This window comes from Saccoglossus kowalevskii, chromosome 13 (genome assembly GCF_978046115.1).
Source record: "Saccoglossus kowalevskii chromosome 13, keSacKowa6.1, whole genome shotgun sequence".
NCBI lineage: Eukaryota > Metazoa > Hemichordata > Enteropneusta > Harrimaniidae > Saccoglossus > Saccoglossus kowalevskii.
Window position 1 is genome coordinate 32959588 of NC_140653.1, and position 15875 is coordinate 32975462.

The 15875-nt window shown below is 35.0% G+C and overlaps 1 protein-coding gene across 2 annotated transcripts; it reads left to right on the forward strand.

The window, feature by feature from the left end:
* The first annotated feature begins 8992 nt into the window (after nucleotides 1-8992).
* LOC144360354 (uncharacterized) lies at nucleotides 8993-15541 on the forward strand. Of its 2 annotated transcripts, none has more exons than XM_085506801.1 (6): nucleotides 8993-9044; nucleotides 12209-12332; nucleotides 13736-13855; nucleotides 14614-14752; nucleotides 14929-15021; nucleotides 15244-15541. In XM_085506801.1, exons 4-6 carry the CDS (start codon nucleotides 14653-14655, stop codon nucleotides 15411-15413), a joined length of 363 nt encoding a protein of 120 aa, XP_085362927.1. In that variant the 5' UTR covers nucleotides 8993-9044; nucleotides 12209-12332; nucleotides 13736-13855; nucleotides 14614-14652; the 3' UTR covers nucleotides 15414-15541. The 2 variants fall into 2 exon arrangements, with proteins under 2 accessions (XP_085362927.1, XP_085362926.1); XM_085506800.1 differs by having other exon boundaries at nucleotides 8995-9044; nucleotides 12213-12332.
* Nucleotides 15542-15875: the final 334 nt, after the last annotated feature.

Below are 15875 nucleotides of genomic sequence, written 5' to 3' on the forward strand. Positions count from 1 at the left end.
GTGTACCACCACGTACATAAATAAACCTATATATAGGTGTCCCAAAGATATCCTGTGTACCACCACGTACATGAATGAACCTATTTATAGGTGTCCCAAAGATTTCCTGTGTACCACCACGTACATAAATGAACCAATTTATAGGTGTCCCGAAGATATCCTGTGTACCACCACGTACATAAATGAACCAATTTATAGGTGTCTCAAAGATATCCTGTGTACCACCACGTACATAAATGAACCAATTTATATGTGTCCCAAACCTATCCTGTGTACCACCATGTACATAAATGAACCAATTTATAGGTGTCCCAAAGATATCCTGTGTACCACCACGTACATGAATGAACCTATTTATAGGTGTCCCAAATATATCCTGTGTACCACCACGTACATAAATGAACCAATTTATATGTGTCCCAAAGACATCGTGTGCACCACAACGTACATAAATAAACCAATTTATAAGTGTCTAAAATATATCCTGTGTACCACCATGTACATAAATGAACCAATTTATAGGTGTCCCAAAGATATCCTTGTACCACCACGTACATGAATGAACCAATTTATAGGTGTCCCAAAGATATCCTGTGTACCACCACGTTCATAAATGAACTAATTTATAGGTGTCCCAAAGATATCCTGTGTACCACCACGTACATAAGTGAACCTATTTATAGGTGTCTCAAAGATATCCTGTGTACCACCATGTACATAAATGAACCAAATTATAGGTGTCCCAAAGATTTCCTGTGTACCACCACGTACATGAATGAACCAATTTATAGGTGTCCCAATGATATCCTGTGTACCACCACGTACATAAATGAACTAATTTATATGTGTCCCAAAGATTTCCTGTGTACCACCACGTACATGAATGAACCAATTTATAGGTGTCCCAAAGATATCCTGTGTACCACCATGTACATAAATGAACCAATTTATAGGTGTCCCAAAGATTTCCTGTGTACCACCATGTACATGAATGAACCAATTTATAGGTGTCCCAAAGATATCCTGTGTACCACCATGTACATAAATGAACCAATTTATAGGTATCCCAAAGATATCCTGTGTACCACCACGTACATAAATGAACCTATTTATAGGTGTCCCAAAGATATCCTGTGTACCACCACGTACATAAATGAACCTATTTATAGGTGTCCCAAAGATATCCTGTGTACCACCACGTACATAAATGAACCAATTTATATGTGTCCCAAAGATATCCTTGTACCACAACGTACATGAATGAACCTATTTATAGGTGTCCCAAAGATATCCTGTGTACCACCATGTACATAAATGATTCAATTTATAGGTGTCCCAAAGATATCCTGTGTACCACCACGTACATAAATGAACCTATTTATAGGTGTCCCAAAGAAATCCTGTGTACCACCACGTACATGAATGAACCTATTTATAGATGTCCCAAAGATATCCTGTGTACCACCATGTACATAAATGAACCTATTTATAGGTGTCCCAAAGATATCCTGTGTACCGCCACGTACATAAATGAACCAATTTATATGTGTCCCAAAGATATCCTTGTACCACAACGTACATGAATGAACCTATTTATAGGTGTCCCAAAGATATCCTGTGTACCACCATGTACATAAATGATTCAATTTATAGGTGTCCCAAAGATATCCTGTGTACCACCACGTACATAAATGAACCTATTTATAGGTGTCCCAAAGATATCCTGTGTACCACCACGTACATGAATGAACCTATTTATAGGTGTCCCAAAGATATCCTGTGTACCACCACGTACATTAATGAACCAAATTATAGTTGTCCCAAAGATATCCTGTGTACCACCATGTACATAAATGAACCAATTTATAGGTGTCCCTAAGATATCCTGTGTACCACCATGTACATAAATGAACCAATATATATTTGTCCCAAAGATATCCAGTGTACTACCACGTACATAAATGAACCAATTTATAGGTGTCCCAAAGATATCCTGTGTACCACCACGTACATAAATGAACCTATTTATAGGTGTCCCAAAGATATCCTGTGTACCACCATGTACATAAATGAACCAATTTATAGGTGTCCCAAAGATATCCTGTGTACCACCACGTACATAAATGAACCTATTTATAGGTGTCCCAAAGATATCCTGTGTACCACCACGTACATGATTGAACCAATTTATAGGTGTCCCAAAGATTTCCTGTGTACCACCATGTACATAAATGAACCAATTTATAGGTGTCCCAAAGATATCCTGTGTACCACCACGTACATAAATAAACCTATATATAGGTGTCCCAAAGATATCCTGTGTACCACCACGTACATGAATGAACCTATTTATAGGTGTCCCAAAGATTTCCTGTGTACCACCACGTACATAAATGAACCAATTTATAGGTGTCCCGAAGATATCCTGTGTACCACCACGTACATAAATGAACCAATTTATAGGTGTCTCAAAGATATCCTGTGTACCACCACGTACATAAATGAACCAATTTATATGTGTCCCAAACCTATCCTGTGTACCACCATGTACATAAATGAACCAATTTATAGGTGTCCCAAAGATATCCTGTGTACCACCACGTACATGAATGAACCTATTTATAGGTGTCCCAAATATATCCTGTGTACCACCACGTACATAAATGAACCAATTTATATGTGTCCCAAAGACATCGTGTGCACCACAACGTACATAAATAAACCAATTTATAAGTGTCTAAAATATATCCTGTGTACCACCATGTACATAAATGAACCAATTTATAGGTGTCCCAAAGATATCCTTGTACCACCATGTACATGAATGAACCAATTTATAGGTGTCCCAAAGATATCCTGTGTACCACCACGTTCATAAATGAACTAATTTATAGGTGTCCCAAAGATATCCTGTGTACCACCACGTACATAAGTGAACCTATTTATAGGTGTCTCAAAGATATCCTGTGTACCACCATGTACATAAATGAACCAAATTATAGGTGTCCCAAAGATTTCCTGTGTACCACCACGTACATGAATGAACCAATTTATAGGTGTCCCAATGATATCCTGTGTACCACCACGTACATAAATGAACTAATTTATATGTGTCCCAAAGATTTCCTGTGTACCACCACGTACATGAATGAACCAATTTATAGGTGTCCCAAAGATATCCTGTGTACCACCATGTACATAAATGAACCAATTTATAGGTGTCCCAAAGATTTCCTGTGTACCACCATGTACATGAATGAACCAATTTATAGGTGTCCCAAAGATATCCTGTGTACCACCATGTACATAAATGAACCAATTTATAGGTGTCCCAAAGATATCCTGTGTACCACCACGTACATAAATGAACCTATTTATAGGTGTCCCAAAGATATCCTGTGTACCACCACGTACATAAATGAACCTATTTATAGGTGTCCCAAAGATATCCTGTGTACCACCACGTACATAAATGAACCAATTTATATGTGTCCCAAAGATATCCTTGTACCACAACGTACATGAATGAACCTATTTATAGGTGTCCCAAAGATATCCTGTGTACCACCATGTACATAAATGATTCAATTTATAGGTGTCCCAAAGATATCCTGTGTACCACCACGTACATAAATGAACCTATTTATAGGTGTCCCAAAGAAATCCTGTGTACCACCACGTACATGAATGAACCTATTTATAGATGTCCCAAAGATATCCTGTGTACCACCATGTACATAAATGAACCTATTTATAGGTGTCCCAAAGATATCCTGTGTACCGCCACGTACATAAATGAACCAATTTATATGTGTCCCAAAGATATCCTTGTACCACAACGTACATGAATGAACCTATTTATAGGTGTCCCAAAGATATCCTGTGTACCACCATGTACATAAATGATTCAATTTATAGGTGTCCCAAAGATATCCTGTGTACCACCACGTACATAAATGAACCTATTTATAGGTGTCCCAAAGATATCCTGTGTACCACCACGTACATGAATGAACCTATTTATAGGTGTCCCAAAGATATCCTGTGTACCACCACGTACATTAATGAACCAAATTATAGTTGTCCCAAAGATATCCTGTGTACCACCATGTACATAAATGAACCAATTTATAGGTGTCCCTAAGATATCCTGTGTACCACCATGTACATAAATGAACCAATTTATATTTGTCCCAAAGATATCCAGTGTACTACCACGTACATAAATGAACCAATTTATAGGTGTCCCAAAGATATCCTGTGTACCACCACGTACATAAATGAACCTATTTATAGGTGTCCCAAAGATATCCTGTGTACCACCATGTACATAAATGAACCAATTTATAGGTGTCCCAAAGATATCCTGTGTACCACCACGTACATAAATGAACCAATTTATAGGTGTCCCAAAGATATCCTGTGTACCACCATGTACATAAATGAACCAATTTATAGGTGTCCCAAAGATTTCCTGTGTACCACCATGTACATGAATGAACCAATTTATAGGTGTCCCAAAGATATCCTGTGTACCACCATGTACATAAATGAACCAATTTATAGGTGTCCCAAAGATATCCTGTGTACCACCACGTACATGAATGAACCAATTTATACGTGTCCCAAAGATTTCCTGTGTACCACCATGTACATAAATGAACCAATTTATAGGTGTCCCAAAGATATCCTGTGTACCACCACGTACATGAATTAACCTATTTATAGGTGTCCCAAAGATATCCTGTGTACCACCACATACATAAATGAACCAATTTATAGGTGTCTCAAAGATATCCTGTGTACCACCATGTACATAAATGAACTAATTTATAGGTGTCCCAAAGATATCCTGTGTACCACCACGTACATAAATGAACCAATTTATATGTGTCCCAAAGATATCCTGTGTACCACCACGTACATAAATGAACCAATTTATAGGTGTCCCAAAGATATCCCGTGTACCACCACGTACATGAATGAACCTATTTATAGGTGTCCCAAATATATCCTGTGTACCACCACGTACATAAATGAACCAATTTATATGTGTCCCAAAGATATCCTGTGCACCACCACGTACATAAATTAACCAATTTATATGTGTCTAAAAGATATCCTGTGTACCACCATGTACATAAGTGAACCAATTTATAGGTTCCCAAAGATATCCTTGTACCACCACGTACATGAATGAACCAATTTATAGGTGTCCCAAAGATATCCTGTGTACCACCACGTACATAAATGAACTAATTTATAGGTGTCCCAAAGATATCCTGTGTACCACCACGTACATAAGTGAACCTATTTATAGGTGTCTCAAAGATATCCTGTGTACCACCATGTACATAAATGAACCAATTTATAGGTGTCCCAAAGATTTCCTGTGTACCACCACGTACATAAATGAACCAATTTATATGTGTCCCAAAGATATCCTTGTACCACCACGTACATGAATGAACCTATTTATAGGTGTCCCAAAGATATCCTGTGTACCACCATGTACATAAATGAATCAATTTATAGGTGTCCCAAAGATATCCTGTGTACCACCACGTACATAAATGAACCTATTTATAGGTGTCCCAAAGATATCCTGTGTACCACCACGTACATGAATGAACCTATTTATAGGTGTCCCAAAGATATCCTGTGTACCACCACGTACATTAATGAACCAAATTATAGGTGTCCCAAAGATATCCTGTGTACCACCATGTACATAAATGAACCAATTTATAGGTGTGCCTAAGATATCCTGTGTACCACCATGTACATAAAAGAACCAATTTATATTTGTCCCAAAGATATCCAGTGTACTACCACGTACATAAATGAACCAATTTATAGGTGTCCCAAAGAAATCCTGTGTACCACCACGTACATAAATGAACTAATTTATAGGTGTCCCAAAGATATCCTGTGTACCACCACGTACATAAGTGAACCTATTTATAGGTGTCTCAAAGATATCCTGTGTACCACCATGAACATAAATGAACCAATTTATAGGTGTCTCAAAGATATCCTGTGTATCACCATGTACATAAATGAACCAATTTATAGGTGTCCCAAAGATTTCCTGTGTACCACCACGTACATGAATGAACCAATTTATAGGTGTCCCAAAGATATCCTGTGTACCACCATGTACATAAATGAACCAATTTATAGCTGTCCCAAAGATATCCTGTGTACCGCCACGTACATTAATGAACCAATTTATAGGTGTCCCAAAGATATCCTGTGTACCACCACGTACATAAATTAACCAATTTATAGGTGCCCCAAAGATATCCTGTGTACCACCATGTACATAAATGAACCAATTTATAGGTGTCCCTAAGATATCCTGTGTACCACCATGTACATAAATGAACCAATTTATATTTGTCCCAAAGATATCCAGTGTACTACCACGTACATAAATGAACCAATTTATAGGTGTCCCAAAGATATCCTGTGTACCACCACGTACATAAATGAACCTATTTATAGGTGTCCCAAAGATATCCTGTGTACCACCATGTACATAAATGAACCAATTTATAGGTGTCCCAAAGATATCCTGTGTACCACCACGTACATAAATGAACCTATTTATAGGTGTCCCAAAGATATCCTGTGTACCACCACGTACATGATTGAACCAATTTATAGGTGTCCCAAAGATTTCCTGTGTACCACCATGTACATAAATGAACCAATTTATAGGTGTCCCAAAGATATCCTGTGTACCACCACGTACATAAATAAACCTATATATAGGTGTCCCAAAGATATCCTGTGTACCACCACGTACATGAATGAACCTATTTATAGGTGTCCCAAAGATTTCCTGTGTACCACCACGTACATAAATGAACCAATTTATAGGTGTCCCGAAGATATCCTGTGTACCACCACGTACATAAATGAACTAATTTATAGGTGTCCCAAAGATATCCTGTGTACCACCATGTACATAAATGAACCAATTTATAGGTGTCCCAAAGATATCCTGTGTACCGCCACGTACATTAATGAACCAATTTATAGGTGTCCCAAAGATATCCTGTGTACCACCACGTACATAAATTAACCAATTTATAGGTGCCCCAAAGATATCCTGTGTACCACCATGTACATAAATGAACCAATTTATAGGTGTCCCTAAGATATCCTGTGTACCACCATGTACATAAATGAACCAATTTATATTTGTCCCAAAGATATCCAGTGTACTACCACGTACATAAATGAACCAATTTATAGGTGTCCCAAAGATATCCTGTGTACCACCACGTACATAAATGAACCTATTTATAGGTGTCCCAAAGATATCCTGTGTACCACCATGTACATAAATGAACCAATTTATAGGTGTCCCAAAGATATCCTGTGTACCACCACGTACATAAATGAACCTATTTATAGGTGTCCCAAAGATATCCTGTGTACCACCACGTACATGATTGAACCAATTTATAGGTGTCCCAAAGATTTCCCGTGTACCACCATGTACATAAATGCACCAATTTATAGGTGTCCCAAAGATATCCTGTGTACCACCACGTACATAAATAAACCTATATATAGGTGTCCCAAAGATATCCTGTGTACCACCACGTACATGAATGAACCTATTTATAGGTGTCCCAAAGATTTCCTGTGTACCACCACGTACATAAATGAACCAATTTATAGGTGTCCCGAAGATATCCTGTGTACCACCACGTACATAAATGAACCAATTTATAGGTGTCTCAAAGATATCCTGTGTACCACCACGTACATAAATGAACCAATTTATGTGTCCCAAAGCTATCCTGTGTACCACCATGTACATAAATGAACCAATTTATAGGTGTCCCAAAGATATCCTGTGTACCACCACGTACATGAATGAACCTATTTATAGGTGTCCCAAATATATCCTGTGTACCACCACGTACATAAATGAACCAATTTATACGTGTCCCAAAGATATCCTGAGCACCACCACGTACATAAATAAACCAATTTATATGTGTCTAAAAGATATCCTGTGTACCACCACGTACATAAATGAACCAATTTATAGGTGTCTCAAAGATATCCTGTGTACCACCACGTACATAAATGAACAAATTTATATGTGTCCCAAAGATATCCTGTGTACCACCACGTACATAAATGAACCAATTTATAGGTGTCCCAAAGATATCCTGTGTACCACCACGTACATAAATGAACCAATTTATATGTGTTCCAAAGATATCCTGTGTGCCACCATGTACATAAATGAACCAATTTATAGGTGTCCCAAAGATATCCTGTGTACCACCACGTACATAAATGAACCAATTAATATATGTCTATAATTGTGTTGTCAGACAATATATATGACTAATATATCAAATGTGTGGTCTTGGTTTCATTAAATATGTATGATTGTTATACCATAGCTACTTGTTGCCACCCTGATTACTGCTTGCAGTTATATTTCTGAATGTCATATTTGATCAAATAAACTGATCTATGAACACAACTTAATGCCAATCTACACGTCGATATGTTATCACTATCACAGAAATGTTTTCGTTTTAATGTCATAGTTTGAAAATATTCAAAACTGAGGCAGAATAAATTGAAATTGAAAGCTTTTGATATAAAGAATTATTTAACGTGTTAATTTGTGTATAAATCTTTCAAACTGTGATCATTGGCAATGCCTTCTGTAATCTGACATAGTTTCACTTTAAATACTATTGAAAAATACATATCACTAATAATACACAATTGTTAAAATAATAAGGATAATCAGCCCTGTTCTTCAAATCGAGATGGGTAAATATACAAATAGTTATCAATACAAGTAGAAAGTGTTCGCTGTGCAATTAAGATGAATCATTATTTCATGTTTTCGAAAAAGTGGAAATGTGGCACATATTTACTAGTAATAATAATACCTCGTGATGAAAAATCCCTCTTCGTTAAAATGGTTCAGTCCAGAGAGGTCAATCTACCCATCACAATAGTAATCAAAAGGTAATATTGCATTCAAGTGACATACGGTAAGTCTCAGAAAACGTCGTTCATAGAAACATCTTACGAAATTTCTAATATTTAACTTCGTATTTAACCTACTTGTACACCAATGGGTAATTGTGTTGAGGAATTTGAGAATAATCTAAATTAGAAATTATATGAGAATTTGAAAGAAGAAATCACTAATTCGCCCTTTTCTACCAGCGTTCATCTACATCCCTCATTTACACACAATCGGTCTTTCAAACAGATGATAGTCTAGAAAATACAAATGACATTCCGCCCTAGTTTATACATTGAAAAGTATTTACAATTAACATTAAATTCGTATACACTAACAGTGCCAATTCTGAAACGGTCACTGCTTTATAATTCAGTCTATTCAATGGATATATCCTCCACCATGTTATTTGTTCAATAACCGGGTATAGTTTCTCAACGCATCTAGCACAATATTTAATCTCTCTACGTCATTCATCTATTTATTCTTTAACGAGGAGCACTATAATAATGCGCATGTCAAAATGTGTTATCATCATCGGCACTGGGGGGAGGGGGTGTATCCTCTACACCAGAATTTGCCTTTCATTAAACCAGACAAAACATTTTGAATAAAAGGCTGGTAAACTGGCAGACTCTATTGAGTGTGTCACAGAGTCCCAAGCAGGTTTTAGAAAGGGTCATTGTACCGTTGACAATATTTTCACTCTTCATGTTATGGTACAGAAATATTTAAGTAAATCAAAAGGACGGTTCTACTGTGTGTTTGTTGACTTCAGCAAGGCGTTTGATTCAGTTAATCACAACTTACTGATGTATAGATTTTGCATTGAGGGCGTTGGTGGGAAAATGTTGAAAATTTTAAAATATATGAATAAAGAAGTCAAATCATGTATGAAGTGCCAGTATGGTATAACAAATTATTTCCCATGTAATGCTGGTGAAAGACAAGGGTGTATGCTTAGCGCCTTTTTCTTCTCACTTTTTATAAATGAACTAAATAGTATGCTGGAAAATTCAGGATATCGGGCTATACAAATTACACAAGAGTTGATTAATTTATTCTCACTCTTGTATGCTGATGATGTTGCGATACTTAGTGACTATAGGGCTGCAGAGACTTTTGGCAATATTAGACTCTTTTTGCTCAACGTGGTAAATGGCAGTAAATATGACTAAAACGCAAATTATAGTTTTTAGACGTTGGCAAACTTAAAAAGGAGTGAAAATGGTTTCTAAATGGCAATCCTGTAAATACCGTTGGGTACTATAAATATTTGGGTTTACCTATTTCAAGTAGAAACACTCGGGGCAAAGCAGTAACAACACTTACACAACAAGCGCGAAAGGCCATGTACGCAATTTTTCGTATGATAAGAAAAACTGGGAGCTTGCCTCACCAAGATTATTTTAAATTATTTGATCGTATAGTTTGCCGGTTTTAAGCTATGGGGCTGAAATATGGGGGCATAGTAAATACCAGGTGATGGAAAGCTAAAATACTGTGAAGCATTTTGGGGGGTAAAATCATCAACACCCGATGAAGTAGTTTTGAGAGAATGTTTGACAGGTTTCCAATTTTCTTGCATACATATAAGAAATGTCTCAAATTTAAACTACTAAAAAATTTAGAAAAATAGAGTCACTAGACAAGCATATGATTTGGCTATTTTACTTGATAATAATGATAGGGAATCTTGGGCAACACAAGTAAAATATCTATTATCTGTGCATGGGTTTGGGGAGGTATGGCTATGGCAGGGACCAGTAGACTTTGATGCAATTTTACACCTATTTATGACCAGAGCATCTGATTTATTTAAGAGCAAGAATGGTGGAATGATGTTGTCTCAAACGAAAAGCTGCGGACATATCGAAATATCAAAACTTCATTTCACCCAGAAGTATATTTGTATTTTGTAGAAACTGATAAATTAAAAAGTGCTCTTGCTTGTATCAGGTGCTCTAGTCATAGGCTAGAAATAGAACAGGGAAGATTGATGGTACTGGATGTAAAACAGAGAATATGTAAACTATATTAATCCCTTGAAATAGATGATGAATCCCACTTCGTTTTAAAATGCCCTATGCATGAAAACATTAGTAAAAATGTATTACCCTCATGGACATATACTTATCCAACATTAGAAAATTGTTATTCCATTATGTCAAATAAATCTGACCAAATAATTACAAAATTAGCAATGTTTGTACATAAAGCACAAATTCTGAGACAAGAATGTATTAACATGAGGTGACTTTTGACCTCAGGAAAGTATTACGTATGTATTTATTTTATGTTTATTGTGAAATGAGCCGGTGGCTTTTAAGAACTAAAAAAATAAAGATTCAAACAAAACATTGCTTGTAATTTCATAATGGTCAGCAACTCGTACATACATGCACATTACCAAAGCTATAAACTTGTCTTTTCATTTTAGTTAATGTAACTGCATTAATTGAATTCCGTTTTAATTTTCTTATACGCTGTACCAAGCATATAAAACAAATGCTCTTCAATTGTCAACAGTTACTTCCTACATATATTGTGATAAGTTTGTTGCATTCAGATTCATTTTGTTAAGTTTGTTGCAATCAGATTCATTTTGTTAAGTTTGTTGCATTCAGATTCATTTTGTTAAGTTTGTTGCATTCAGATTCATTTTGTTCTTCCATACCGTGTTCTTCCATTATGTCATAGGTTATTTATAATTTATGTATTTCGTCTTCTATTCTATCAACAGATTCTTGGGCATTGTATCTATTAAATATATATTATTGCACTGTTACAACTGGTCATTTTATTATTTCCTGTTGTTCTTTTCTTTATTCCATTCATCATTTATTTCATTTATAATTTCAATATAACTGATAATTCCACTGTTTATGTTAAGGAATTAGTTTTTTTTTGTGTCATTACCATTTTTCCTGATATTGCTACTTAAAATTGTTTTTTTATTTAACCACAAGGCCAGCCATTAAACATTGGTTTACTGGTAGTACTAACAATAAAGTGTCTCGTTGACAAATACGCATATGTACTACAATCCCTAGCTAAGTGTATACACCGGGAAATGTATACCAGTTAGACAGTAGTGAGACATTGTATCGAATATGTGGAGAAATAGTGATATTAAAATAAGGTTAAAATATGCAATGACAAATAATTATGTCCGTTATCATTTACAAGTTAGATGGCGCAACAATCGGAGGTGTGTGTTAGAAAGATATTTATAGATATTGTATATCATCCCGAAACTAAACCAAAGGACATTTACAATCTTTATGAATAATATGGAACACATTACGACAAAGTAAGTCATGCCATCACTTATACTTATGATTTGATCGGCAGTGAATGGGATGTGGGTTTGTGATGTGATGTGGCGTGACGTGAACACACGCATATACTATGTATATGCGTTCCACGTTGACATATGTTGCTTACATTATTTGTTTATTTGTTTGATTTGTTTGATTTATTGCAAATTCATCTACGTAAAAGTCTATTTTAATTATATTGTGACTTAAACTACAATTTATTACAACTTACAACGGTTTATGCTAATGTAGATCTTGTATAGCAAAGCCATACATCTGTGTATTTGCTTATTTACAAAAACATATGTTAATACCGATCAACAATTTTCATTCAAGCGATTGTATCAACAGTTAAACACAATAATGGATAATGTTGGATAATGTTGAACTATCTCATTAATATTAATTATAACTAACGATGATATCATAATACAATTTCCTAATTTGTCAATTTGAATTCTAATACAAATTTGTCTTCTAAAAATGTATGTTAATGAAACGTTTATAATTATTACAGCTTTCTACTTTTTACTGTATGGTACTGCCTATATTTGTTAGTAAATTAATATTCGTAGATACTCTATAATTTATCAACATGCTACACATTTGTAGAATATTCGATATACAGATATGTCAACCCAAAGACAGCATGCATGTACATCATTTTAATCTAAATTTTTCGAAGTTTAAATTGAAAAAGTTAATCTGTATGGAGATTCGATAATTAATATTCACATATATTGATCTACGTAAACAACAGTGCAATTAGAAATTTATTCTATCCTACATAAATTTACAATACAAAAGGAGTCATAAAATTACTAGAGATACTAAACAATCATAAAACGTCTAAAAATCCGATATGTTCCAAACTGTTGCGAATAAAAGACGATCCTCTTGGAAAACGCCAAAAAACCACAACTTGAAAGCATAAATTTTTGTATCCACGTGTACACAGGTATAAAAGGTGATATGACATTTTAGACCGGAGAAATTAATACCAAGGATGTATGCTTAAAACATGTGGAAATATTTATAAATTATGTTGCTGGTTGAAAGGCTATGTGAAATAAATGACAAAAAGCAAGCAACATATATAAAAAACAATGACTATAATTTGGCGGACATTTTGGATGTGATACTGAACACCCATACAACTAGCACTAAAGATACTGATTTTCCGTTTTCAACACTGTGAAATAATACAGTAATTTAATTTTATCAAGTCAAATCATATTTATTAAAGTTATTTATTGAAAATTATCATTGGTGTACACACGGAATTTCGTCAATTCCTAAAAATAATTAAGGAAAGTTTCAGCAAAGCAAATTCCTATCATAAACATAATAGCCGAGGAATAGTGAATTAACTATTAGAAACATTGTATTTTGTTAGTTTCTTGCGAATGAGTTCCCTGGACAGCATGCTGTTGCAGAATGTTTCTCCAAGATAATCATCAACCGGAATTCAAAAATTCTCGACTGTGGAGCTGGAACTGGACTGGTTGGTGAAGAAGTAAGTTTTATTGAGTATTAAGCACAAAATTTACCAAACAAACTGCGCTGTAATTGTATACAAAAACGGGTTGAGAATTAAGTGGTATTATGGAAGTCTATATTTAAACACCAATTCGTTGTATTTATAAAACATGTACTCAACTTTTTACCCGATGAGAAAACGATAGAGAAACTCATAAATAATGATGAACTGTATAAAAAAACGAACATTCAGCGGCATTACAAAATATATCCATCATGATTAAAGCAGTGTGATTACAGTTTTTTTAAATATAACCGCATAAAGATGCCCAAATCTTACCAAAATAATGCGACCACACGCATGGCAAATATTGTACCATATGAAAACTAAGGTCTAGTTGTCGCCATTCTGTCGGTCACGTGATTCGAGGAGAAAACAATTATGATACACAACACGCACTATTATAGGAAATGACACATAAAATCACAATTAACCACTCAGGATGGCGACGTCAGTTAGTTGTCATCTTGTATCTTAATATCCGAGGTTCGCTTGACAAAACTAGATAGATAACGCCCTCCGTAAAATTTCCCATCCGTCGTTTACAAATTAGCACTAGTTGCATATTGGCACTAGTGACATATTTCTTTAAAAATATAATTCGAAAAAAACGATCAGTTATTACGCTATCGCTGTTTTAATTCATGTTCAATGGTTTCCAATTGCATTGAGTTGATTGCCCGGACCTCTTTTTTAAGCGACCAAAGCACACCCTAAACCATTGTGTTCTACAGCTTCGTCGTATTGGCTATGACAATGTGGATGCAATAGATATGTCGGAAACTTGTTTAAAGATTGCACGTGAGAAAGGTGTATACAAAAACATAATGTGTGCCAAACTGAGTGGAGAACCAATTGAAGGCATTAAGAAAGGTAATAAATATACAGTTATGTAAAGTAGAAATAAATCATAGCAAAATATCCAAATTAAGTATCGGTTGCTATCACCTGTACATGACATGTATTATATGTATTATGAGTGTATTGCGCATTATGTTTTAAACTCTAATTTTCACTTTTGTTTTTATCATGTTTGTTGTTGAGTGCAGATGCATATGATGCCATAATTACATGTGGTTGTTTCGTACCTGGTCATTTGGATGATAGCGTTCTAAATGAATGGACAAGAATTGTTAAAAAAAGTATGTGTTCAAGTCACATATATTCTTTAATGCGCTTAATTTGCTACACATACACGAATATATAAAATATAACAAAACATTTTAAACCAATATCATGTATGTATTCCAGTATTTTTTGCTGATTTCAGAAAAAATCTACACAACACTGTATGGTTCACATACACATGGTATGGTATGGTATTCACAAAGTAAGCCTTCTGGTACTTGCTTGTATTGTTTCAGATGGTTTGATTTGTGGTTTAGTAAATGGACGGTTCATCGAGTTGCTGGAGGGGAAAACATACCGAAAATTGGTGGATGAAGGAAAAATTGAAGTCGTCAATAAATACAAGATCGAAGATTACATATTCAGTGGCAGTGCATATTTTTATGGATTACGCGTTCTATGTTGAAAAATGATATACTGAGTTTATTTTATACTAAGTATTTATCGGAATATGGGTTCTGCTACCATATGGTACGTAGTACTTTTATGGATGTACATATTATTCTGGGGATATAATAAATTAAATATGAGCGACATCTTCTGGAAGTATGAATTAATCTAAAATATAGTATATTCTTACAATGAGATGAACTCAGTGATGACACAAATGCACTATACAGATATATTGTTTCTCTCTTTATTTTTCTTTATTTATTTTACACTATGTTGTATAATCTAGACATGTCTGGATTATCTTTCTTGCTGGAGTCAATACATTTCAAGATAATAAAGACATGTTTCTATGAACAAATTAATCTAAAAGACAACTCTTATCAGACAAATTATAATTGTAGGGACAGGAGCATTTGCTGCATGATAGAATTTGTATTATAAGACTGAAATGGTCATGTATACTGACATTTTTATT

Bases quoted from the DNA above. Each gene is read 5' to 3' on its own strand.
- LOC144360354 (XM_085506801.1), top strand. From the start codon at position 14,653: ATGTCGGAAACTTGTTTAAAGATTGCACGTGAGAAAGGTGTATACAAA. The intron at 14,753-14,928 runs GTAATAAATATA...TGTTGAGTGCAG, and splicing joins AATTGAAGGCATTAAGAAAG to ATGCATATGATGCCATAATT. The intron at 15,022-15,243 runs GTATGTGTTCAA...GTATTGTTTCAG, and splicing joins GACAAGAATTGTTAAAAAAA to ATGGTTTGATTTGTGGTTTA.